This window comes from Pithys albifrons, chromosome 10 (genome assembly GCF_047495875.1).
Source record: "Pithys albifrons albifrons isolate INPA30051 chromosome 10, PitAlb_v1, whole genome shotgun sequence".
NCBI lineage: Eukaryota > Metazoa > Chordata > Aves > Passeriformes > Thamnophilidae > Pithys > Pithys albifrons.
This window is the reverse complement of record NC_092467.1, coordinates 18,603,534-18,631,442: the sequence shown is the minus strand read 5'-3', so window position 1 is coordinate 18,631,442 and position 27,909 is coordinate 18,603,534. Positions and strand designations below refer to the sequence as shown.

Here is a 27,909-nt window from a genome sequence, read left to right as displayed (position 1 = left end):
TAGGACGCTGCTGTACACACCGCCAGCAGTTCCCTCACGACAGCGCGGGGCGGGCCGGGGCCGAGCCGAGGCGGAACGGGCCGGGGCGGGGCGGGGCCGGGGCCGGGGCGGGGCGGGGCCGAAGCCGGGGCGGAGCGGGCCCGGGGCGGAGCCGGCGCCGCCGCCGTTCCCCGGCCGATCCGGGCCCTGGGCTGACGCCACGGCTCCGCCAATCCGCTGCGGCGGGCCGGGCCCGGCACCGCCCACGGCGGCTCCCACAGGGACGGGCCGGAGCGGCCGTCGCCGCCGCCCCGGCTGTCCGGGCTGAGTCAGCGCCCCCGCCTCCGCCCCCGCCCCTGCCGAAGATGAACATCATGGACTTCAATGTGAAGAAGCTGGCGGCCGACGCGGGCACCTTCCTGAGCCGCGCCGTGCAGGTACGGACCGCCCGGGACGGGGCTCCGCCGCTGCGGCCGGGACCGGGACCGGGACCGCTGGTGGCTCCGCGGGGCTGCCGCCGCTTGGCCCGGCCCGGGGCGCTGGCCGGGGCGCTCGGCTCCGCCCCGGGGGCCAGGAGGGGCCGGGCGGGTTGTCGGGGCCGCCGCGGGCTCCCAGGCCAGGGGGAGCGGCACGCCCGGCTGCACCGGCGGGGCGAGGCCGGAGCTTGGGCCGGGCCGGGCGGCGAGAGGCGGCTGCGAGCGGCCTCCTCGGGCCGCGTCCTTCGCCGCGGGCTGGGCAGGCCCGGCGTTCGCCAGGCGGCTGCACAGCACCAGCCTCGGGGGCGGGCGGGGGGCTGAGACTGCCCAAGGTCAGACAGGCAAAGAGGGGAGAAGGCGCCAGGGCCGGAGCTCGGAGGTGCGCAAGGCATCAGCTGCCGGAGATACGGACGGACTTGGTGCGTGCACTTTGAGCGTGCAAAGGACAAAGGTGTGTCTCGACTGAAATAAGCTGCTGGTTTTACTGGCTGCTAGAAATGTATCCATCCTGCTGCCTGGTCTTTAAAAGTCGAGCTCTGGTGCTGCGCAGGAAAGCCGGGTATGTGTCTGCTTAGGCTTTTTGTTTTGTTTGAGCTTTACTATCGCTTTTAGGCTTGTTTGATAGCCCATTGTCTCCGAATCGGTCTTCCCCTTTCTTTACGGTAAGGGCACTATAATTGGCTTTTGTTCCTTAGTGCCTGTCTTGAGCCATAATCCCTTTTCTTTATATAATCAAACTTGAACAGATTTCCTGTAGGCCGTTGGACATCCAAACATTGCATAGTAATCCACTTTGGTGTCTCAGGAGTTCTCTCTGGGTCACAGTCAGGTTTGGAACCTGATTAACGTTATCTCGTCTGATCGGTCTGATGTATTGCCCTAAACCTCAATATTCAAGCAGAGCCAATGATCAGCAGCACAGCAGAGCTCTGAAAATGCAAACTCGTCAAAACACATTGTTGTCAAATTTAAATGAATTTAAAGTAGTCATTGTAGCTTCTCGTTGTGATGGAGGTATTTCCATGCTTCCCCTAATACCACCACGGTCTTCTTCCAGGTCTACATGTTTCCCAGACTGACTCTTCTTTTCAGCCTCAACTTTCCCTTTTCTTGTTGGACAAGGGGAAAAAAGGAGATGCAGTTTCATTCTTCATTGTAAGATCTTATGATGGGACCTTGTGATTTCATTATTTTATCTGGCTTTTTCTGTTTAAATCAACTGACTAAATAATCTATATTTTTGCAATGTGTTGTGGTTTAGAGGAGGTCTGAACTGGGGTTTACTGCATTATGCTTTATCAGCATTATTGGTTTACATCAGTAGCATTACTTATTTGCTTAATCTAAACTAAAATTCAGTGGATATATAGAAGCAATAATTTTGCTCTTCCAGCTGCCACTTCCCCCTAAACCGAGAAGTTTAATGAAGCTATTGAGGGGGAGGAACAAATCCCTGAGGTGTTCTTATGGTCTGAGTAACTCACAGTCTGTGTGCTGCTGTTGCTTCCCCTGTTTTGCGGGGTTTTGTGGGTTTTTTGGTTGTTTGGTTGAAGTACTATATAAGGCCTACAGATACAGACAGATATGTAAATTTTTGAAAATATTGTATGGGTGTAGATTTTGCCTTCTCCAGTAAAAATTACAGTTCTGTATGTTGAGTTCAACTCTTACGTTCAGGCATTGCTGGATGGTGCGACATGACCTGACATTAGTCAGTTTGGGATATTAGAAAAACCCCCACTCCAAACCCTATGAAACGGTTCAGCAGCATAAAGTGGCACACAGGAAAATCACTTAAACTTTCCGTTTCAACTTAGAAGATGGTGAATGTCTTCTAAGTGTTTCACAGGCATATCAGACTTTTATAAGAGGGTTTGGGGCTGTTTTTCCTGCAACCACTGATACTCATGTTCCAAGAAACTTGTTCCTTCTATGGATGACATTCTACTTGTGTTCAGACTGCCATATTCTGGTTAGTAATCTACAGAAAAATCAAGCTGAATGGCCATCTTCATTTAAAGCCTACCCTCCCTTCTGGCAGGCAGATGATGCTTGAAGGAGTTGTTCTCAGTCTGTCTTGCAGTAGTTGCAATTTGTGGAACAAAGTAGCAAATGTCTATAGTTAGTGGTATTTGAGGTGAAATAATGCCATTGAGTATAGGAATAGGAATGTGAGTCCTTCCTGGTGCTACGCTGGGTAGTTGACAAGATGCTTGTGTAGCAGTTGGGAGTGAGTTGGGCTTCACTCTTTGGTAGCAGAAACACTTGCTGTCCATGACTTCAGGTAAAAGTTAGAGGTTTGTCTGAATGTAATTTGCCCTTCTAGTGATTTTGCAGTGTAGACTTGAAGTGGTGACTGGGCTGTGATAAGCCAGTTGTGTACAAACCAGTATAATTTCGATATGTGTGAACTGTCACAGTCCAGCAGCTTGTGTGTATATTTTGAATTTAATACAGACAGATGGATTAGATGTCTTACTGATATGATTTGTGTCAGCAAGTGCTTACATTAGGTATCTCTTTGTAACATGTTTTAAGCTTTAATAAAAAGAAAACTAAAACTTGGAGGGCTCTAATCAGAGTAGAAAATAATAAGTATTTGCTTATTTTGGAACAATTTTTCTAAGCAGAAGAAAAATTCTTGTTTCGTAGGACCACCTTCCTTATTCCTATCCTCAGGAGACAGTGATGTCTGAAAAAGGACATAAACCAGAAAGACCAGTTCAGATTTAAGTTTCAGAGTAAGTGAGGTGGGGAATCAGAGTGGCAGCAACGTTGCATTACACTCATGCTGGAAACCATGCTGCTGTCAAACTACTATTGAACACATTGCTTGGTATTGCTAGAATTAAGTTTTTCTTTAAAGTGTATATGTGAAGTCTAACATAGTGGTCTTCACTAAGCAATCTTCATGCTGCTGAGAAGATTTATGGAAATATTAATAGGAAAGCCCATTTTACTTACAAATATTCTTATCTGTAATTAGTAAAAACTAAATCCAAAGCCATTTTTACTGTATTGTAATGAATCTATACAAAGTTTTTGAGAACACCTTACCGTACCTGGCATGTTTTTAAAAGCCTTTTAAACAGTAGTAGTAGTAATACATCCATGAATAAATTTCATTCTTCCCAATATTGCAACTGAACTTTCTCACAAATGCAGTTTGCTTTTATGTGGAACTGCAAATGCCACAGCATTTATCTAGACTTTAGATGTGCATACTGGCCAAGCTGGGCTTATTCTACATGTGATGGAAATTCAAACTTGGACAATGCAATTTACTTGTGTTGTCTTCTTGTTTCTTACTGCCTACCAAAGAACTTGTTAGGAATGAAGTTTAACAGTCAGAATGCTTTCAGTCCTGTTATGTTCTTAATTGGTAAGCTTGTTAGAGACTTAATTGTAAGCCAAATTCTCCAGAAAATGCCTGACTTTGAACAACAGGCTGTCAAGTGATGAGATCATCATCATGAGGAACTCCTGCTCTGAAGAGGCGCAGGCTGAACCCTCAGTTCCGGTTTTGCTTGGCTGGTTCCCTGATGTGGAACGTGTGGCTTCCCCCTCTCCTAGAGAACATTGATTGAAATACAGACTGCTCGTGGATTAATAAGACTTGGCATGAATTTTGTATGAAGCGAAATGAATTGTCTGATGTGTTTATTTAGCTAAATGGACTTAGGTTGTACTTTATTGTTGCTGAAATCACAGCTTGATGAGAACAGCACAGGTCCTCTGACTGTTTCTGTAAGGCATAACAGGATCAGTGGTAACTAAACAGTTTATCAGACATTAGTTTGTCCTGTTCTAAAATGCAAAACACCTCCCACCCCAGAGAAGAATCCCACCTCCCAAGGAAGTTTCTTTTTTAGCTTTTAATTTGTCTTTAGAAGCTTTCTCTAATGTCTAATTTTAATTGAAATCTTGATGCTGAAGTTTAAACTCACTGGTTTTGTCCTCTTTGCTGCAGACAGGGCGTTTCTTTCAATACATTCAAGGTAGCTGCAATGGGAATCTGTTTTGTCTTCAGGTTTTGCTGTGGGAGAATTGCCAAACAATTACAAAATATACAAAACGGAAGTGGGTTTTAATTTTCTTCTTTACCTCTGGACTTTCATTTTGGCTCATGTTTTAAAGCACAGTGTGCAAAACTGGATAAAATGCTTCACATAAGAACTCTCAGTACCATGTTGAGCAGAGGATTTCTTCATAATGTTGTAAATTACCTTTCTTATCTTGATCTGATTTAACATCCTTTTTTTTTCTGGTAGTAAAGGTGTGTTGTGGAACTTCACAACTTTCAAGTTTGTTACTATGTTTTTATTGATGGCTGGGTAATGATTATATCTTTTAAAACATGATCTTCAAACTAACATAAGTGACAGTTTTAAATTTGTCCTGGAAAATGATTTCTATGAACTAATGGAGTATTTTCAACGTGACTAACTTGCAGTTCACGGAAGAAAAGCTTGGTCAGGCAGAGAAGACTGAACTGGATGCTCACCTGGAGAACCTTCTCAGCAAAGCAGAATGCACTAAACTGTGGACAGAAAAAATAATGAAACAAACAGAAGTATTATTGCAGCCAAATCCAAGTAAGGTGCCCTGCAGGTTTTTGTTTTCAACTTTTGAATTAATAGATTTGCCCATGTAAATGTTTATTGCAATAGCTATTGCATAAGTTACGACTGATGCAGTGACTCAGTGTAGCAATTTTAAATTTTTAAGGCTGGTGTTATGGAAAGCACATTTTAAAGAGCTAGTGAGAATCAGGGACACTGTACCAGTTGCTGATACTTCCTTAACCCTTCAGGTGGGAAAAACTTTATAGAGAGATCTTTGAACTGTTGCATTGGTTCCATACTCTGGTCCCTCTCAGACTGACAAGTTTTGATTGTTTCCTGTTTAATTGAGTTTGCTGCTCTAATTCCAGGTATCTTGGGTAGTTGTAAGAACTCTGAAGTTCTTCATGGGGTACATACGATGGCTTAAGAAACTTCATTACTATTTCATTACTTTAAACTCTGCACAGTACAGTCCAGCTTGAAGCAGGCAAGATGAACTGAAATACCTGTCTTTAACAATTCCATTACTAAAGAATGACTAAATTGATGCACCCTACTTGGGCAATACAGAAAAGTGTCAAATATGATTTCATCACTGTTGAATCTCTTACTGTAACAATAACAAAAAACATGGGTAGAGAAAATGTAGTTTTACGGTGTGTTACTTTTAGGTGTTTCTAAAATTGCTGCTCTGTGTAGTAATGTTGATGAGATCAGTTTCAGACTCATCCTACAGTTTTACTAGAGTTGGGAGCTACAGGAATTTGATTAGTATACAGACCTAGATGTCAAGTCAAGACCTGTCTCTAGTCACTGGGTGAACTATTTTACTGAAAAAATCTAAACCTCCTCTAGGTTTGCTCAAATTATAAAATTATAATATTGCTACTACCTCTGCACTGAAAACATAAATATTCTTGTAATGACAAACTGAGCTAGAATTTATTAGTAAAGGTAAATCATACACTGCTAGCACTTCTCTAATGTCAGGTAGATAAATTCTTTATAACACTGTTGTTTGAAGTACTACTTTGGAAGTCTGTTGCATCTTTTAGTTCCATAAAAACAGTATTTAGAAAACAAACCAGCTAATCCTGTGGGAAGGATGCTGTAGAACTTGCAGAACTTCTGTCTAGGCCAGAGGAAATAGTGGTCTTTTTCATTCAATTCAGTACTTGTAGTATCTGTTGGACTTTTCAGAAACTTGAAGCTTAGAATATTGAAGCACTAACTGGAGGCAAGTGGAACTATGAAGAAGTTTTGGTAGAAGGATACTATGTGGTAGTACCTCCGTTATGCTGACCAGTCTGTTTTCTGATAGCTAAAAATACTCAGTGCTGAGCAGGGGTCTTCATGTGTGAATGTAACTTCAGCTGTCTGGCAGCCTGCTGGGGGAGGATCACGTGCTGCAGAGCTGCTTTTGAGGGTTGTTCAATGGAGTGACCCTGTCTGGGGGAGGAAAAATCACTTTCAGTCCCAGTTTTAATTGTTCCCTTAAGTCAGACCTATATAACAGTCCAATAATTTTAGTTACGTTTCAGTTCTCTTGTGATTTATAAAATAATAAATAGTACAGTTTTAATAAAGAAAACAAATGAATTTTAATTGTTTTAGGTTCACCCTTGGTGCCAGAGAATGCACTTAGTACCTCTATTTGTCTGTGTCAGGTTATTTTTTGTGACCTTTATGAGAGAGTATTTAATATAATCCAATGTTGTTGAAAGTTGTCTAATTAACAAGTATTATTTTGATTGCATCAGAGTGGCAGGTTTGTTCATTGAAAAGCTACTTTGGGGTTGTCTGTACTATTGCAGGCTGAAATTAGTTAATTCCAACTGTACAAGTGAAGGCAACTACATGGGAAATCAAGGCAGTTGGTCAGAGACTTTGGGTGTTGTATGGGAAGTTTGCCTTTGTAACGAACAGGGTCCCTGTTCTGTGTGTGAGCTGTCCTCACCTAAGGGCTGCACTGTGGCTTAGTATCACGAGAGATAGATAGTAATGTTCATATAGTCCTGACAAGTTTTTCTGATAATTTTATTGCTCAAATTAAGGAAAGATGGGAATACAAAATGGAAGACTTTCTTGAATCTTTAAAGGTTTCTTTCAGAGTGTTTCAAGGGAACAGGTGGAGTGGGAAAGAGTTATAATTTCCAGGGCTATCAAACTTTCAAAGTATCTTAGTAGGGAACCTACAGTAATTGTTGAACTTAATTTCTACACTGCTCATTCTAGTGAACAATTTTGGCAATTTTTTTTGGAGGGGGAATAGAAGACTGGCTTTTTTAAGGAGAAGCATTTTGTTATGTTATTACAAATGAAAATTTCTGATCCAAATTCTGAAAAGCTGGATGACTGTGCTGATAGAGGGAGAGGAAATGTATAATTTTTCACTTTCAGAGATGGCTCTAGGAAACACTTGAACATAGCATGGCAAACATGGAGTACAGTTGGTTTCCATGAACAGTATCTTCAGCTTCACATTTTTCACTTAATGTTGACTTTAATGGCTGGATTTGATTTTTTTTGGTGTGTTCTTTTTGGTTTGCTTGTTTGTTTCTCTTTCTAACTTGTGCTTTGAATGACAGTAATTATTTCAAATAAACATTTTTTTAGATGCCAGAATAGAAGAATTTGTCTATGAGAAGCTGGACCGCAAAGCACCAAGTCGCATGAATAATCCAGAGTTATTAGGCCAGTATATGATTGATGCTGGGAATGACTTTGGCCCAGGAACAGCCTATGGTAAGTAGAAGCAAAAATGCACAGATATAATTTTTTTAAGCAATATAAAATTATATTTCTTGTCTTCTTCTAGATAAAACAGATCAGTGACATTCATATCAGTTTGAGATGACTTGCTGTCTAACTTTGAGCATTAGGAGATCAATGATGATGTATCTGTCCAAATCTAAAGTTGGAATGGTATCCATCTGCATGAGTGGATAACTTTCTTACCAGAACAAATGATTCTGGAATTTAATTTCTTTGTTAAAGGAACACATTTGGACATCTGACAATATTTATCCATTATATTTGTGGTGTGGAGTGAAAATATTATTGGAAATTAACTTCTGGATTAAGAAGCCTCTCTACCTATACAGTATTCCTGCTTTTCTTAATATATAATGTATTGATAAAGTTGAGAGTGTAGAACACAATCTAATTTTTTTCCTTCTTCAGTAAATTTATATATCTATGGCAGGAGGGTTGGGAGTGTTACATCTTTTTATACTGCCATTAATTATGGAGTCTAATTCTAGTGTTTTCTACAACTCTTAAAATTGCTGATAATTGTATCTATTAATTTAACTTAAACTGAAAAACATAGATGTCTGTATATATAATGCACTCGATGAAGTGTGATAGTTCACTCCCTTCAGTTTCTTTCTGCAAAATTACAGTGGTAGGAAAGACTTTTTCTTTTGTGAAGAATGAGTTCTTTGACTCCAAATAATGATGCGCCTTTTGAAATGAAGGAAAGCGCAATTAAAAAGAAGTAAATGTTTTATAGAAGTTTTATGGATACAATACCAATAATGGCAGACTTTGCTACTCTTACTTCCACATGATTTTATGTGTTTGTGGCCTTCCTTCTGACCATCAGCCCCACCTCAAATAGAGTTGTTCTTACAGGCTGTCCCTTAAGTTGCAGAATTTTTTTAATTCAGGCAAATAACGTAAAATATTAGCATAAAGATAGATAGACTGTTAGGGTTCATGTGGTGTCAAAAAATATTTTAGTTCTTTGAAAACTTAGTGTCCTTTCTAACTAAGCCATGTCGTCCTGTTGAAATTACTCTTGATACACCAAAATCTGTTTCAACATGTAATTTCCAACCACATTTCAAAGTATTGTTTATTTAATGTAAAAATGCTTATTTAGAAGGTGGAGCAGATAGGATGGAGGAAAAGTGCATTATTTTCTGATAGGTAAATAAGTTTTTTTCTTGCCACCAACTACTCTTGACTTAAAAATATTTTATGAGGGGAGGAAGTTGTTTGATCAAAATAAGTAGTTGTGACACCTGGTCCTGAAATAGGTGTTCAGTGTGAAATTACCATAGTCAGTGTATCTGTTCTCACTGAAACCTTACCTTGACCTGTGATTGTTTGTAATAAAAATGGTTTGGCTTGGTTGTTTATTTTGGTGTGGGTTTTTGGTTTGGTTGGTTTTATGGGTTTTCTTTGTACCTGATTAGGTTTTCTTTTGAAAGCTCTTTTCATGGCATTGAATTATCTTTCAAACTGCTGGGCTAAACTCTCCTAACTCTATTACCTGTTGTATTAACCACCTGCCTGAGTCACTTTGAAACTAAAATATCTTTTTCCTTTGCAGGAAATGCACTCATTAAATGTGGAGAAACACAAAAGCGAATTGGGACAGCAGACAGAGAACTAATTCAAACTTCTGCTATCAACTTTCTCACTCCCCTAAGAAACTTTATTGAAGGGGACTACAAAACTATTACTGTAAGTTGAACTGTACATGCTTCAGCATTTCACACCAATTCTGTCAGTCTTCAAAATGTAGTAATAGATTATGGTGCATTATTGCTTTCCTCAAGCTAATGTAGAAAAACTTGAGTAAAATTTGTCCCTTTAGTGTATTTTATTTATCTTTTGTCCAGGCAAAAGAAAAATAATTATGAAAACTTGCATTTGGTAATTTTTGTTGTATTAAAAGTATGTAAATTTAGTATAAAATATGTGGGAATAGTTAGGATCTAATTCTGTCTTCAATTGAAGAACCTTTTTGTGTGTGGTACTTCATTAAAAAAAATTTGCAAGTAGGCAGGCTTTTGCTTGTCAGTATGTGTAGCTGATCTTATAAACTAACCTAACTCACTTTCAGAAAGAACGAAAACTGTTACAAAATAAAAGACTGGATTTGGATGCCGCAAAAACCAGACTGAAAAAGGCAAAAGTTGCAGAAGCTCGAGCTGCTGTAAGTAGAGGTTTTTTACATGTGTCCATAACTTTCAAACTTACTGATTTATATTTAGCAACTTGCCTGCTTGGTTATATTTTTAGTCCTAGTTTCTTACCCCCCTCATTATTTTTCCAGATACTTTTCTATGAAATGCCTCAGTGAAACACAAACGAAAGTGAATTACTGATCAAGGTGTTAGTCTTCTACTTTAAAATATTCTCATCACGTTGAACTTACTTCTTCTCTTGTTCTACACTAGATGAATCTATACTGCCAAAAATGACTTGTTACAATCTGCCAATATTGGTGTAAATATAAATAGATCAATCTTTGCAAATATTGAAGCATAACTACTTTCAGCTGATGAACTATCTATGCTTAACTTCTGTATCAAAAATATTTGTAGTTTACTCTTTATCTGTTCCTTTCACACCACCAGAGGTGAGATTCTTTAACTCATATCACTTAATCATTCTTATTCCCTCAAAAAATGCTTGTTGAAAGAGATTAAATTGGGAAAAAAGTTACTTAAAATGCTTCCAAATCTTACTTTCTAAAGTAGTAAAAAGACCACAAGAGAATTGTTTCCCTTGAGCTTAGTATTAAAATAATATATATTATACTTCAGTTTTAGTTCCATCACCAGTGCAATCATCCAGAGCTTAGTGAACATCTGCTGCTGCTGCTACTGCTTGACAAGCCCTAGGTATTCATACAACAATTAATTCACATTTTTGTGCAGAAATAATTAAATGCTGCTACAGCCTGAAGCTCTAAGCCTCTTCACTGCTTTGCTTATGCTGCAATTTTAATTATGTTTTGAGAACAGTGTGTATGTTCAAGTATCAGGTTGTAGAATTCCAGGAGAAATAACAAAATTGCACCTCTGCTTTATCCACTGCCATATAGAAATGAGAACTAACCTGGCTACAGGTGTGATGCAAATGGTTCATATTTTGCTGGCTCACTTTTTTATAGAGAAAGGCCTGATAAACAGGGCTGGACTGATGGGTTAGCAAAGTGCATTGAGATATCATGAAAACCCGTGTTTTACCTTTTTCTTTTGCAGGATAAAGTGATTAATTACATTTACATGTGATTATTTTTTCCCTGTTATAAAAATAGATAATATTTGAAAATTCCTTCTCCCATGCTTACTGTACAACTGAAATAGCTTAGATCAGTGCTTAAAATAGAAGTCTAAACTATTTATTTCTATGCAGTTCACAGTCTTGGTTAGCTGAAACTTGCAGTGCATTGTGCCGATAATCTATTCACCTGCTCTATTCAGTGTTGTAACTTGCTTTTGTTTTTATCTATACATTTAAGCAACTAAACACCTCTCAGCCTGAAGAGAATAACATTATGGTAAATGTCTCTTACGTGCTCAACTTGCTGCATGTAAAATGGCTAAAGGTTTGTTGGCCTTCTGTGTTCATTCATTTCCCAGTCAAATGTTTCCTCTTGCTATCCAGCTCATTTTGGTCTTGTTCCGGTTTGCCATTCTGAAATGGATTGGTGTAGTGTACCAAATGCACTTATATCAGTACACCATTAGGTGTTGTTTTTATCAGATTATTTCTGATAATCTGAAATACACAGTATTACATTCTCATTACATTCTAATTTCTGTGAATGTAAACTTAAGATACAAAGGATTTGATTTTTCACTTCTGCAATTATCACCTATTGAAGGGAAAGGAATTATTTAGTTTTCCTGTCTTTTTAATATGAGTGCAAGTGATTGACGTGAAATTGACAGGAATATGTAGAAATTACTCCTTTCGAGCAATGTGTTATAAATAACTGCAACTCAAAAATGGTCACAGAAGTTAATGGCTTAATTTAGAGTACAATAGATCCTAAACTTATTGAAAGGACTCACTGCCAGTGGTTTTAGCACCATAATTGTGAAAGTGGAAAAGAAAGGGGTTAATTGGTTATGTACAGCATAGACTGTGCTTTCCAGCCTGTCCTAGTTTGGGTCTCGTATCTGCACAGCATATTGGGCCTTATCTCCATTAGTGTTCCAGATCTCTCAGTTGTGATCATCAGATAAAATAAACTCGTTTGTTACAATTTGCTTCTGCAACCTCTATACACATTTCCTCCTACCAAACTCCTGATTGTGTCATCATCTTACAACTGCAGAAGTTGAAGGTTAAAGGAGAACCACATTGCAAGAGGGAATTGGAAGAGCAAGCTGAAGTAATTAACTTTTAGAGTAAATCCCTTGCAGTCCTTTGATTTTACTGTGCTGCTTGCTACTACTTTAATACTCAGTTTGAGAGACCTCTGTAGCATTTTCAATTAAATTTAGGTTTCGGTAAAAGTGCTTGTGAAATAGAAAACTGGTAATGCAATTAGCAAGAGAAAGCATTTATCTGTTTCAGTGTAAAAATGAGAATAGCTCTCCCTAGTTTTCCATTATTGTAACACATTAAGGTAACTTAAATTCATCCTCAGGTAATTTAGTTTGTCTGATTCATGTCATTTTCTAAGTAGTTATGTTGTATGTTGTAATAGCTTGTTTTAAATAGATTCTTGTAATACATGAGTTCCACAAGTCATGCTCTCTTCAGTATCTGACTCTTTTCACAGAATTAGTGCTATCCATCCTCATTGCAACTTCATTGTATATGAAGGACTTTGGGCAACTTGACTTATAACACTCCTCAAATCTTTGTGAAGTTCTGAGGAAAGGAAAGTAGTTAAAAGACAAAGTATGGTTACATACTGTAATAAAGTACCGCCAATGTCTAAGTTTGTATGTTTTTATTTCCCCCCCCACACCCTTAATGCTGACTAGATATGGGCTGAGGAAGTGACAAAAGTAAGTAAACAATTTAAAAATCACAGAATTCTGAAACCGTAACTTGTGCTTGTCTGCTGGATTAAAGGATATTACATGTTGCTGATTTCAGTCTAATGCTGACAGCCTGATGTATTTTGTCACAATACAGTGTTCCCTCCAGGGCTTTCCAGGTTTCAGTGGCAGAACAATGGCTGGTGCTTGTTTTATGGTAAGCTGCTTCTGGCTGCCACATAGTACCAGAACTGTATGATTCTTGTGTGACAAGATACAAAAGAAAACTACAGGACTTGTCTCTCAAAATTTACTGGTATAATATCCTGTTAAAAATGACCTGTTAAGAATGAGCTTAGTTGAAAATTTTCAAAAGGTTTGGTTCTACTAGTGTAAACTGTCCTGAAGACATTGATCTTCAGCTTTTACCCAGAACCTGGGACACCCCACCTTTCTCCCCAGTGCCACTACATCTTCAGCAACTGAAGTTGGGAATAGGCACATCTGAAAATTCCACCTGCACTGAAAGCTGGGGATTGCAGCCTTGTCTTGTCAGCCCATCCTTTGCACTCAGTGCAGCGAATGGAATGTTAGGCAGTAGCTGCTCTGGTGCCATGAGAATGGCTGTTTTTAGGCTCACTGGCTCTGACAAACCAGTATTGGAAACAGGCTGTAAGGGAGTGTGCTAACAATGAAGAAGAGATTTCTCAGAGGAATTCTGTAGAGGAGGGGTAATGAAAATTAAGTCAGTAGAAGGAGGGACAGGGTCTTTGGAGTATGGTTTCTAAACAGGGACTAGCTAGGTGGCTGTGGGAAGTGTCAGGAATTGCCATTAGAAGCTTGCATGTGCAGCTCTGGGTGAAATCGTGGGAGTTTTGAGAGAAAATAAGTGAAGACCTTTTCTATTCCAGCTTTCTGTGAGTTATGGTGCAAACAGAGGGCTATGAGTGTGCATTCAAGGGGAAGGAGGCATTTAGAAATTGAACTGAAAAAGGAGGGTTAGGTCAACTTGGATTCCAAAGTTTGAGAACGATTCTACTGAGTAAGTAAAGTAACAATTTGGAAGCAGCAAACCTGTCTGCGGGCATACTTGGTACTATTTTGGGGAAAAAATGGCAGGGAATGAGTGCTGCTATAATGAAAACTTATCTTGAAGCCAAAACACAAGGATGAGCAACTTTAAGAATAGTGAAATTTAACAGATTGTGTCTTGGAAAGAAGAAGAAATAATGCAAAGTGCTTAACTATAGTATGAAGGAGACTAAAAGCTTTAACTCTTGTAATAAATTACATAATTCAAGGTTCCCTTTTTATTTAGTATATTAATAGCAGCTACTGTTGAGAAGAAACTGGAACACAGGTACTGCCTATGAAGCAGTAACCAACCCCATTTCTAAAGGCAGTCTGTCCTGTGTTTGAAAGTTGGAGGAGGAGATTCATAAATATTCTCAATTTAAATATAAGAAGCTTCCCAACAAAGATTTCAGACCACCCAGTCATCTCTGGATCAATTGCAGTTTTAGTTGTTTTGGGGGTTTTTTTAGTTAGAATGAAAGATTGTGTAGTGGCAATGAAAAACTTCAGTTTAGCTTCTTCATCTAACTGTACATTTCAGAAGGGGTATTGCTGTACTATAAAATACATGCGATAGGTACTGATGTCACCTTGTAAATATATATTTTGTTAGGAGTCTCATGTAGTCAGTGGAGAGAGCAGTGTGTGTTCAGCATGTTAAAGATTGACTGTTTTTGAGCATCAAGAGGAGCTCATAGCTCTGTTTTGACCACAGAGGAGACAAGGAAGCGCACCTGTGTTGGGTAATGTGACTATATCCACTACCAGCATTTTAGTAGAGGCATGTCTAATAAAACAGCATTAGGAAGGTGATTTTATTTTCTATGCTTTTTTGTGTGTTGTCCCTTAGCTACAGGATTACACAGTATTTCTGAGAGATTGTGTATTTTTATGTGAAATTTGGGAGGTTATTTACATATGAATATTCATATTCAAAACCTGCGTCCATATGCTGAGTTTGGGGAGCAAGTACCATTTTTAGGGTCTTCATGGGAGATGATGTGAGGCCTTCTAATGGTTCTACAAACACAATACAACTGCAGCTGGGGAGCCACTGGAAAGTTTAGTCTTGTATGTTGAGCTCTTCACTCTGTTCAGAAACAAAGATGATCAGGCCATGAGCTTCCCAGACTGAGTCAGCTGGTATGCACCTTTACCACCAGTGTAGAATAGATACGCTGTCCTCACCTGGCAGTACTGAAAATAAGGGTGGGCAAGACTGACTAAACACATCATCACATAATTCAGTACATGTAAATCTCTACAAAACTAGTACCGTTGGGCTTTTGTAGATGTATTTAAAGTCACTGCACTGGCTAAGTTAATACATTTTACCACTTTACTCGCTTTGCCATTTCTTATAGAAGGTAGCTGGTTTGCTATACATTGTTGAAACAAATAGAATCATTCTGATAGAAGTCCCCTTGTAAGTTGCTATTCTCATGCATTTCCTCTGCTTGTTCTTACATTTCTTTCAGGGACTGACAGATGCATTTCACTGTTATTAATTCAGATTTAATTGGAAGATTCTAACCAAAGTTTTTTTCCTCAACAAATTAAAAAACCTAATTAGTTTGTAACTTGATACAAACACTGCTGTCTCAGTTTTAAGTAAGAAGTACCCAGTTCTCTCTAGCTGCTTCCTCATTGTTTAATTACTGTGTAAACCTTCCCTGCTACAGTGACTTCAGATGGAGAAACATTTCTTGGGTAACTGCATCATTCTTCTGTGCTATTTTCTGAGATTCCATGCCACTTTTCATATTGATTAACATTAGCTGAATGCAAGAACGGATTGTTTTGTAAGCACATGAATTTTTTTTTAAAGCAGTGTTTAATTGGTGTCACCTTACTAAGTTTCCTGAAAATATATTTCCTTCTTTTTGTTGAGAATAGTAACTGCTGCATCTTGGACTTAATGCAGAATTTTGCCCTTGGGTTTGTTTTTAGAAGCAAGGCACTAAACACATATAAGCATTGAGGCAAGGTAGTCTGGATTCCAGGCTGAGGACATTCTGCCTTGGAACAATGAATATTAGATGTTAGAACACATATTGTGTGTGTGTGTATTTAGTGTCCTTTTTTTCTTTGCCCCCAAAAAGTACGCTAAAGGACTTTTGGCTTGTGCTGGGTTGAAGTTGTTTAAAACTACTGTAACAAAATTGCTGAGAATGATATGTAACAAGGAATAAATTTGAATTATTGAAATATGAAACTTATATACAATCATTTTAATATAAATTTTACTATAATTGAAGTCAGAACATTTGGTGTAGTTCAGATTTACTTCTTTTCAAAGACTCCTCAACTACAAGCTCCAGAAGTAGTTGTAGTAGTTTGGTGTCTAGAATAAGACATTTAAGTATGAGATGTCCTATAAAACTAACTGCTGTGCAGTTGCCTGGCAAAAATAATGAGATTTACTCTAAATTATTTCATCGAGACCTGTTAACTCGATGTATAAAAATAAAAAAGACTTTATTTATGGCTTCTGCTGGTATGCTGACAGAACCCTTGGTGCAGACACTGTTATACCAGTTATGCTTGGTTTGTTATGGGAGAGATGGGGTGATACTGCTGGCAGAAAAATGCCTTTCTTTTGCATATGTAGTACATGTCTGATAATAAAGCTGCTTGTTGTGGATACAGGGCCTCAACATTTCTGAACCCAGAATGCAATTACTCTTTTTGCCTTGTAAAGATCCGCAAAGAAAAAGCCCATTTCAAACACCTAACCTTGTGATTAATGCATTTTTATGAGCAATTCTGAATAAAATGGGACTGTTGCTGTCGAAGGTGTAGCAGAGAGCACTGTATGAATACCTAATGTGAGTTCTCACTTTTAGTCTGAACAGGAAGTACGAATTACTCAGAGTGAGTTTGACCGTCAAGCAGAGATTACCCGACTCCTGCTGGAAGGAATCAGCAGCACACACGTGAGTACCCAAAAAGGGGAAAGTCAACATCAGGGCACTTCCTAAAAATAGCTGCAGTAAACTACTTGGGAATTTTGGGCTATGAGGTTTCACTTCAGTGCATTAAAACAGCAAACCTTGGTCTTGGTTTTTTTTTTTTCTTTTATTCTAATTTAGTATCCCCTGAATTTAATTTCCCGTTCACCTTTAGAATGCAGAAGCTTTAATTTTCATCCTTCATACTCATCTTCCCATTCATCAGATTGAGTGCTGAAACCACAAAAATGTGTGCTCAAATATGTTAATTTTTATGACATTTTATCCTGGTTCCTGGTGAATCCAAGTACTGTGCCTGTTTGGTATTGATCCCTAAGTGCCAGTATTGCCCTTAGCACCTGACTAGGTGGCTGCTCTTTCTAATGCAGCGCAGTCCTCTATAGACTAAAAACCCGAATTCTTTGCTGTGTTACAGGCACATCATCTCCGCTGCCTGAATGATTTTGTTGAAGCTCAGATGACCTATTATGCACAATGTTACCAATACATGTTGGATCTCCAGAAACAACTTGGAAGGTAGTAACACTGTATAAACTTCAGGAAAACCACCATTTTTTTCTAGGTGCTTATGAATAGTAGGAAAACTTACATTGATATAACAGTGGTGAACACACAGGCATGCTGGACTGAAAGGAAATATATCTGTTCTCAGGTAATTAATTACCCAGTGCAACTACTTCTCTAAGCCTGCACACAGCACTAATGCCTTTTGAGGGTTGATTTACTGTGATTTTTGTATATTTGTAATTGAAGGAGATGTGTCCTTGGTAACCTCATTTAATGGCACAAAAAACAGTTTCTAGAGATATATTTGTAGTCGTTCAGTTGTCTTATGCTTCATGCCACTAAACTGCCATGCAATGTGGGAATAGTTTTTATACTGCCTATAAACTCCTGTTGCCTCTTACTTTGCCACAGGTCACTACCTGATGTTCAATGAAACCCTTTTCTCCACTGTGAGTTCCCAGCATAGATATTGTACTTCACAATATGTATAATCCAGAGCACTCATAGTGGAATGAGCAAGTTGGGCTGGTTTGACTGTCTCATGGGTTTAGCATTTTTAAAATAAGAGAAGACACTGTTTGTGCTAATAATCCTTTTTGTGTGATTAGTGGGGATGCAGAGAGATCTACACACTTGCTTTTCATAAAGTTTGCATATTCTAATTCCTCAGAGATCAGCCTTTCTTAGGGTTATACAGATCATGGTATTTAGGTGAGTCTATGCACTGAAGGATTGACTGTACTTGGGAGTTTACTGTAGTGTCTGTTCTAAGTAACAGTCTCTAAGGTATCTCTGTTTATGTTTTCCATGACAAGGAAGTAAAAACAAGTGTTCTTCAGTCTTATCCTTTTCCTGGCTTTCAACTTCCTCTGGCATTTGATTTCCTCAGTTTGTTTGTATGTGTAGTTTAAAGACTTTTTTTATTCTTGAAAAAGACTTTAAACTACCAAACTGTAGTTTTAAGTCTTTAAAACTTGGATCTAAAAAAGCTACATTTTTAAAGTTACATTCCATGGAAAGATGAACTATAAAATGTGGCAGCACCCTAAAACAAGTTGTAGGATTGAAAGCTTGAAAATAAACATTTACTGTATTAAGGAAAAGCAACTCTTAAATTAGAAATTAAGTAAAATATATTTACACAACTATTTTGAGAGGATATTTTAAAAATGTGTACCGTCATCCTACTGTATTTACCAAACAGAAAGCCTTAAATAATAATACCCTTATTCTAAGGAAGAACTTACTCCTCTGTAAAATCTATGTTAGTATAGCTTGTCCCAGAACAGTTGTCTTTGTTTAAAATTTGTGCAAGCTGCTACCAGGTATAAAAAACCAGTGTATTTGTAGAAAATACTGCCTTTAGGAAAACAGAATAATGTGCCTTTGTGTGGCTGTGATCGCATTAATATTTTTAATAAAATTACTGTGATTGCTAGAAGACCAAAAGCATGGAAGCTTTGCAAAGTTCTAAATGCCTCAAACAGTCAAATGAAGTTTCTCTGCCTATGTGGATTAAAATAGTTACGGTATTAAATACTGGGTGTGTCTTTCCTTCCTGGTGCAAGGAAGTCCCAGTGAAGTGTAACAGAGAGCACTGGGGCAGGGTCTCGAGTTGTGCTCCTTGCTTTGGGAGAGTTTCTCCATTTGTAGGTATGCAGACATTAAATAAACAGATGAACAGGGGTTGTGTGCTGTGGTCTGTCCCTATGTGTGTGGGCAGGTGCAGTACCAAATAAACAGCTGAGGCAGCTTGGCTAGATTCGGGCTGTATTTGCCAGTGCTCTGGTGGTTACCACATGGTGCTGAGTTACACGTGTTCTTTTCACACATCTAAGAATGATACTGTGCAATATTCTCATATGAAAGCCAAGAACTGTGAAGAACTTAGTTTTGTTTTGAGGTGGTTGACGGACCAGAGGTGTTCAGCCTCTAAGTGAGATACTTTGTTACTTGAAGCAGAAACCTGGTTCTCAAAATAGATGCATATTATATTTTACCTGGGTAAGAATCTGGGGCATAAACCCAACCCTGGTTCACACTGAGACTATTCAAGATCCAAAGCTGAGCACTGATCTTCCTGATAGTACTTTCCAGGGGCAGCTTAGAGGGAAGGTGGAGGGAAAACTTGTGATCAGTTCTCTTTATGTAAACAGACATGTTTTTGTGGATATTTCTCTTCAAGGTGGTACCAGCTGCTTATCTCTGTACTGCCTCCCCTTCCTGTGGGGCTGGGTTTGATTCTTTAAATCAAATCTCCCCTTTTAACTTTTTTTTCCAGTTCCTCTGAATGACTAAGCAAATTTGTTTCAACTATTCTGTTACTCTGGCTGCTTTTTTTCCTTCCTGATAACTGCTTTTGCTCTGAAGTTTCTCAGTTTCCCTGACAGACAAACCTAAGTTATAGCATAATTATTTTTTCTGACTACCCATTATTAGTCCCCTACTCTTACAAGCTGTGAAATTTTTGTTCCTGAAGCATTAAAAAAATAAAGACAACTTCTGTATAGCTGAAGCTTTTGAGTAATGTGCCTACATATGGCTTTGCAAAAAGAGTGAGACTTAATGCTTTACTGATTGACAGAGTGGTTGTAAAGTTTTGGGTTTCTCTTTCACTGGCTATTCAAACCAGTGACCCTTTGAACTGAGTAGAATGACTTATAAGCAATTACTGTGTTAACAGAGAACAGGTTTAGCAGTATATTAAACAGTCATTTAGCTGCATTGAGAAACAGCTGATTGTCATTTAAAATTAAATCCCTCTGTTTGAATGCCAGCTAATCAAGTAGTAAATATATCATGAGGTACAGCTGAGTTATATTTACAAAAATGTGGGGGTCTAGTTTTTCCTCCCTTTGTTCTGCTCATTTGATTTCTTCAGGGACCATAATGAACTAGTTTCAAAAATTAATGTAGCAAATGTAAAAATATAAATTAGTGGAGTTGGAGTCTCTTCATAGTGAGTTGAACCAACTCTTTATGATGAAGTGAGGTCAAGGTAAGCTAGGGAGTGAAGTGGTGTTTCCTCTTTTGAACAGTAGTAAACTGCTAACTAAACTCAGAACAGTCTCCTGAAGGCTTCCCAGTTATTATATTCAATTCAGTCTGAGTGTAAAGGGGCTAGTGCTGTCCATGTTACACTGCTGCTCTTTTCTTTCTGTCAGATGGAAGAATTGCATGACTGAAAGGTGAGCATGTTTAAAAAGCTGTTCTGATGAGAAGTTGGCAATCTTCTTGATTTCTGACTAGAGCCAATTGTTGAATCAAAAGCAGCGGATCTGACTCACATGAGAGAAAATGATATTTGTGCTAAAAAGGAGTAGCAGGGTGGGTCTGCCCTGTTTGGTGTGCATTTACCAGGCTAAGTATAGTGTGAACTTGTAACCTTGCGTGCAGGACTGCTGCAGGTGTTACAGATTTGAGCTGCCTTAATTCCACCTGTGTTTATGGCCACATGAACCAAAAACTAGTCACTGCATTGATGGTGACTGATCAGTTTTCATCTGATCAGATCACTAAAACAGCCCCTCTTATGAGCATATGAGCACCAGTAATGCTGCAGACATGGTTATGGGAATATACTGCTCTGGACTGAAGTGCATCTTCAGAAATAATCTAACAGGGGAGCATAGGTGGGGAGGGATGAGATGAGACTGTTTCTGACAGATTCATATGCACAGTATGGATAGATCTCCGTTATATCAAAAGAGTAGGCAAAAAAAGCAGTGAGAGATATTATCTCCATATCCCAGCACCTGTGTAGAAGGACTGATGAGGGAGGTTACATGTGGGAATTGACTGGTCAAAAGAAAGGAAGAAAAAGCAGCTACAGTGCCTTGTCATCATGACTCAGTCTGACTCCCAGTTGCTGACCCTTTTTCACTGCATCAACTCTGCCACTTTTCAAAGCCTTCATTGACCTAGTCTTCAGGTAGAATTAGATGAGTGTTACAACAAAGTAATGCAACAAAGGGACAAGAAATTGCTGTATCAGCTGCTAAATAAATAAGTTTAGTCTGTTGTGGAATTGCATCTCAGGATGTAGGGTGAGTGAGATGAGACAATCTGAGAGCTCATCGTTGCTTCCCATGCTGTTCCATTCTTCCTGCACCACTGTCCTGAAATCTCTTACTGCTTTGCTCTCCTTTCTGCGCCTTTCACTTTTCAGCCATGTTATGCTGTCCCCTCCTGTGTATCCGCTCTGGCGCTCATCAGTTTTTTGTGGTTCAGCTCATTAAGTACAAGACTATACACTTTTTTTCCCCCCTTTTTTCTGTCAGGTTAATGAGTTTAATTGACTTCATGGAAGGCTCTGGCAAGCGCTACCACTGGCAGTGAGCAAGTAGCAACCTGACCTAGAAAGGAGGAGCTTAAGCTGATATAAGTTCATCATTAGTGTAACCAATATTTTTGTTTTACAGCATGCAGTTTAGCTGAATCAATGAACTGATTCAGATTACAAAAATATTTGTGTGGTTTGTCTTGCTGTCAGACAGAGGCTGTGTTTTTAACTTGCATTGTATTTCCCTGATCTGGTTTGTCAGCACAATCTTTTGTGTAACCACATAACTGAGGAATGAGCAGGAGAAGGTGGAGGCTACTTTTACTGGCAGAGCTGTCAAAAGAAATGTTTATATTTAGGTTATACAGATATCAGTACTATTCTGTTACTGCTATCTACTGGTGTTTGTTGCAGATAAAAATAAGAATTGTAATTTAGGCACAGAGCCATGGATAACACCCTATGTAAAACAGGTTCACTCAGAAGTCTTTTTGTTTGTTTTCTCTCACAGCTTTCCATCTACCTTCCTCTCTAACAACAATCAGTCTTCTGCAACTCCTGTGCAGAGTGTTTCTACTCCCTCAGTCTTGGCCTCAGCCTCTGCTTCATTGCCTTCAGTAAGCAATTCAATCGTTACTTCAGGCATCAGTGAACTGAAGTCATCCAGTGGCAGCAGGAAAGCAAGAGTGCTCTATGATTATGATGCTGCAAACAGCAGTGAATTATCACTACTTGCAGATGAGGTAAGGGGTTTCTATGTACCTTGATCATTTGAAAGTAAGACAGGAATACTTGTGAGTAGCCAGTTAAGATGTGTTACATCAAAAAATTCCTGCAGTCAATTTTTTTAAATTAAACTTCAAGAGTCCTCTTGGAGCATTGTCCTGTACCCGTATATTCTAGTGTTCCATAGTGAGAGTTAACATTAGTTGCACCAGCTTAGCTTGCAAGAACATTTGCTAGGCAGTCAAGATGCAGTTCTGCTGTCTGCTTGTCACCACACCTTTAGCACCATTATCAATATAAAGTCTTTTGAATATTAAATATTGTAATTTAGGAAGAATATAGAAATACAACTACTTCTTGTTTTGATCGTGTTGTGTTTATTCCTGTTCCAATTCAATTGCACTCTGAAGTCAGAGAGTCTATACAAAGCAGGTGTTGGAACAGAGTTCCACCTGGTAATGTGACTGTAGCATAACACTGAAGAAAAGCATCCAAAAAAACCAGAATTTCAGACTTGTGGGGTTTTTAAATGTGTATTACTTAAATATCTCTATCTGACTTTTTTCTTACCTAGACAGTGACTTTGATAGAAGCTGGGGCCTCAGATTTTCTGTGGAGATGTAGGACATCAACACCATCTGTCTTTCTGTCATGCACTTGGAGATCCAATGAACTTTCTCTTAGATCGCCTGTTAAAGCTGAGGGTGATACACAAGATTTATAGATAAAATATAATACAAAAGAAGCAATAATGAATAGAATTTCATCAGGGGAAAAAAAGGACTTTAAAATATGCTACTGTCTATTTTTTTCCATGGACTAGTGAAGTAATTTTTGAACATCAGATAATGTTCCATAGATACTCATATTCAATGCTCTGTTTAACTTGGTTAATTTCAATTTTAAGGCATTGGAAATCACATAAAGACAGACTAACTCTTTCCTATGCAAAGAAAGTTTATAAGAATGTGTTTCTGGTTTTTTTAGGTGATAACAGTGTACAGTATCCCTGGCATGGATTCAGACTGGCTGATGGGTGAAAGAGGAAACCAGCAAGGCAAAGTGCCTATTACTTATTTAGAACTGCTAAACTAAATGGCTGGCCTGAATAGAGACTGTCAATTATGGCAACACCATATTTATATACAATTAACATTATGTAAGCAGGTTTATGTGTCTTCCATGTTATTGTCTTGAGGGACAAATACCAGCCATTAAAAACTGGCTTTTCTGCCAGCATGGTTGCATGGTCAATACTCTATTCAAACTTAATGTGTTTAAAGCTTTTACTTCATGTGCCAAGAACATCTTTCCTACAGATTTGTTTCTACTGAAGTTTTCACTAATACAAGCTTCTACTTTTGAGTAATCTAGATTGAAAGCAGGAGGTGCTGTTTTCTACTGAAATTTTTCATTAATGGCAAAGCTTTTCTTCACATAAAATAAACTTATTGTGAACTGATGCAGGTGTAATGCATGTTATTTGAATAACCAAAAGCGAACGCGAAACATCAACAATGTGGTTCTGTTCCTGACACTTGTGGAGTTCAGCTGTGCTGAGGCTTTGTGGCTGTGTCTTCTGAGTGTCTGTCTATTCAGTCGCCTTTGAAAACTTAAGGCAAGTTCCTGGTATGCTGAGATCTACACATAGTTGGGTTGACACAACCTAGTGACATATTCTGACTCGTTTTAACCTCACCTTGTATTTTTCTCCACTTTAATTGCTTTCCAGAAAAGAGTCTAATGCAATTTGATTAGTAATTTTAAAGATTCTTTCAGCTGCAAATCAGCCTTTATGTTAAATTAAGCACTGCATTTTGCTGACCAACTATGCACTGTCTCCTTACATTTAAGTAGCTCTATAGATGAGCACACATTTGTTCAGATTGTAGGTTGTAATGAAATTCTGCATCCCCAAATGTTATGCAACAGTTTATTGCCCTGTTCTAATCGGATTGAATTAGTGTTACACATTTTGCTTTGCAAGAGGATGTCCTTTCAGTGTGGGAAGGAAAACGTTTTGAATCGAAAAATGGCTTTATCAAAGTTAGTATTATTTGCAAATAAAATAACCTTTTCCTAAAATCTACACCCTTTAGTGCTTCATAAACAGCAGATTTTTAAAGTTGTAAAATTAAACACATTGCATTTTTTTATCAATTGCATCCTTCTTGGGGTAACTACCAAGAAAATCGTACATTTATTCTATTCAATGTGAAGGTTAGAGGGAACAATAATAATTACTGGTGAATTAGAAATAAACATGACTCATTCATGACCCATTAAATAAAATCAACAGGGTGATAAAACCCTAAAGTTCAGAAGGAAAAAGACTGAACCCTTTAACCCCAGTGGTGATCTCCAGTCTGCTCTAATGTGAACTACTCTCAGATGTGTTTAAATTCAAATCAATATTGTTCATTTGGTTTAGTTTGTAGAATATTCAAGGATACATATGTAAAATTAATTGACTCTTTGCTATACTGGACCATTTGTGTCCTATTTAAATGCAGTAAAATATTACAGAGCAGTATTTAAAAAGATGGGGTGGAGTTAGTGAAATTTGAGTAGTACAGCTATGTGGAGACAATATTTGGCAGCAAATATGTCAGCAGTTCAAGCTGTGTGTGAGAGATTGCAGTTGACCCTTAGTCTAACAAAAATGAGGATCCATATTTTCAGTTCTCCCTGTTGTTAATTTCAAACCAAAAGTAATTTAAGTAAAGAAAGTTGTTACTGTTTTCTTAAACTCATCTATTTTGAAATTCCCTGTTGTACCATTGAGAAGGAGACCTGGTAGAACAGTGCTTGTTTACACGGGTATTACATTGAATAGAACTTTATTGCAGGTAGTCCCAAAACTCAGTCTCTCTGTGTCATTTTGTGAACTTTTGAACAAAAATTGGCAGGACTTTTTTGGTTTTGCTTTCTGACTAAATGACTTTTACAACAAATATGAAAGTAACTGAATTTGCCTTTGGGTCTCTTATTTCTTCCTGTTTTCTTAGAACAAGCTTTATTGGTTGAAAGAAAAGAAAAAAGGTAAACCAGGCCAGGAAAACCCTATGTGAAAGTTCCAGACATTTATGAAATCAGAGTTCAAACATAGAAAAAAATTGAGTATGTGTTACCTTAGCTTTAATAACTGGTTTGGCAAGATAAATGCATTCAGAATTGATACCTAAGGATATGTGCATGGGGAGGTTAAATACTTCCATTGTTGTTCAGTGTATACCTTTTTTTTCTCCTGTATTTACTGGCATTTTACTTTTTTTTTCTAATTAGTGCTAAGATTTTGAACAATTTCAACCAGAGTAGCCATCACATTTATATTCTGTAAAAAACCTGAGTGAGTTTGCATCACAGATTATCAGCTTTTGTGGAAGGTAGGGTAACATACAACATCATTAGTGTGAATAAATGAGTGTTTTTAGAAAACTAAATACTAGTTTTAAATAGTTTCTACCGTAAGTGCTGGTTTTAATGCTTTCTTATTCAGGCCAAGCTTGAAAATTTAACTCCTACTGATTCTTAACAGAAATCCTGATTTGGACTTTTTGCAAAGGATGACATTTTTGTAATTTTTATGTTACTTCTGTTTCTTTTTAAACTAGTGTTGTATCTTGGAGCAAAATTCTCTACCATATGGAAATTTTGGCTATAGGTAAGCCCATCAGTGTGTAGTGTCTTAATTCAGGCAAATGTGTGTGGGAAGATGGAGGAAGTAAAGAACTTATATCCATGAAGTCCATGACTGTGCTAAGATATTGAACTTAGTCTGAGCAGAGCCCTATGCTAATTAGCCTTCCGAAATGCAAGCACAATTAGCTGCCAAATAGCCGTGTGTTAGTGCAGCTCTGCTGTTGCTGGCATTGGAGCCGACATCTGTGGATCTCACATACAGTACAGGAATTGCTGTGCTGGAATATCAGTTCTTATAGTGTCGCTAGCACAGGTACCTCCATAATGTGCAATTTATTGAGCATTATGGAAGTTGCAAGAAAGGAGAGTTAAGGCCTTATATTCTGGTTGTCAGGATATCCCATACCTTTAAGGAAAACTGTAGGGAGAGTGTCTTGTTTATGATGTAACAGTGAACTAAAGCAGTATTATGAAAATGGAAAAAATACCAAGTTTAATGACTGTGGGTGCTCTGCTAAAACAGAACTTGAGAGAATTGCTTACAAGCTGCTTTGGCAATGACCACAAGTCCATGTCCAACAGAAGCCACCAAAAGATGGTTGTGATGTTTTGGGGGAAGAAAAGCAAAATGAGAAGTGTCCGAATGTGAAAGCTAAAGATATTTTGACAAAACCATGCAAGTACTTGGAGTTTATGTACATGCTTACAAAAAGTGGCTTGCAGTAAGTAACCACTGAAAATGTATAGGTGTATTCTGGAACAAAACACTGGCAGAGTAAATTATAACAGCAATTCAGATTAAATAATTACATATGGTAGTTGAAGCTGCCTTTTTTTTTTCTTTTGATGTAGGTAGCTGAACACTTGAGACCTAAGTTTGGCCACAGAATGCAGCTTCATAATTGCATTGAACTGTATTGTTCTCAGTATTAAAAACATACATGAGAGTTCCACTTTGAAATCTGTCCCAGGGAAAAAGGGAGAAAAACTGTTTTGGTACTGCAAGCAATAATACATTTAGTTTAATCTGAGAATTCATCGTAAACTGTTAATTGATTTATATTTAATCTCATTTAATCTAACTTGATTGTCAATACTGAATAATGGTCTTTTCGGTCTCAACTCAGTTCTTTTTGGAAAATTGTGCAAGAATGACCTGAGGTGTATTCTACGAGCCTAGGTGTGATGATACGTGGAAAATCTGTTAATTTGCCTCTGTAGTGCTTCAAATAACTAGCAGTACAAAAGTTCAGTATGCTACAGGCAACTTCAGTGCATCTGTGTAGAATGTGGGTTTTCATGTGTTACATGGAGGCTTTCCAGTCTCCTCCTAAAAGAATGATTCCTACTGGGCAGCCTCATCAACCTTTGGGAGTTTGACAAATGCTTGTTGTCCATCCTTAGTAATTGCAGCAGTGCATCCAGAGAACCACTTCTCGCACCAATTATAATTTTAATATCCCATGACAATGCTTTTTACTATTGTCTCAATTAGTCATACCACAGAATAAACATTGGAATTACAACATATGTAGCTACTTTTGCTAGAAAATTATGGTCATTAATGCTTGGTTCCAGCAACAAGTTTCTTCCATCAGCAGTCTGTCCATCTGGGTTTTTGACTTGACAACACCACAAAGACTTACAATGATGTTCCCTTTCAGGCACAGGCATTTGAGAATTCACGCTGACTCCAAGTACTGGTAATTATCCAGTGCTATTAAATACAAGGTACTATAGAGGTACCCCAGCAGACTCTGCTGGTGATATAGGTTGCTTCATAATGGTTTTGCTCATTCTTCAGAAGTCATTATGCCTTCCAATATTAAGATGCCATGCTAAAATTTAATATGACAAGAACTCAGCTTTGTGTGGAAACTTTGCAGCATAAGGCCAGTAATCACTGGTAGATACATTTAAGACATAATATACTGAACAGAACCAAAT

At 38.3% G+C, this 27,909-nt stretch overlaps 1 protein-coding gene across 4 annotated transcripts; it reads left to right on the top strand.

The window, feature by feature from the left end:
- Positions 1-167: 167 nt before the first annotated feature.
- SH3GLB1 (SH3 domain containing GRB2 like, endophilin B1) lies at positions 168-23,782 on the top strand. 4 transcript variants are annotated; one of them, XM_071564754.1, is made up of 11 exons: positions 168-416; positions 4,909-5,050; positions 7,637-7,765; positions 9,360-9,493; positions 9,876-9,968; positions 11,283-11,369; positions 12,763-12,786; positions 16,680-16,769; positions 17,221-17,321; positions 22,106-22,337; positions 23,308-23,782. In XM_071564754.1, the coding sequence occupies exons 1-11, from the start codon at positions 345-347 to the stop codon at positions 23,413-23,415; spliced, it is 1,212 nt and encodes a 403-aa protein (XP_071420855.1). In that variant the 5' UTR covers positions 168-344; the 3' UTR covers positions 23,416-23,782. The 4 variants fall into 4 exon arrangements, with proteins under 4 accessions (XP_071420855.1, XP_071420851.1, XP_071420852.1 ...); XM_071564750.1 differs by having other exon boundaries at positions 169-416; positions 11,283-11,321; XM_071564753.1 differs by lacking the exon at positions 168-416 and adding an exon at positions 808-1,014 and having other exon boundaries at positions 11,283-11,321.
- Positions 23,783-27,909: the final 4,127 nt, after the last annotated feature.

Excerpts from the sequence above, each read along its gene's own strand:
- SH3GLB1 (XM_071564754.1), top strand. The coding sequence starts at position 345 with ATGAACATCATGGACTTCAATGTGAAGAAGCTGGCGGCCGACGCGGGC. Across the intron at positions 9,969-11,282 it reads TTGCAGAAGCTCGAGCTGCT|CAACTAAACACCTCTCAGCC; the intron begins GTAAGTAGAGGT and ends TATACATTTAAG. Across the intron at positions 11,370-12,762 it reads TGCATGTAAAATGGCTAAAG|ATATGGGCTGAGGAAGTGAC; the intron begins GTTTGTTGGCCT and ends AATGCTGACTAG.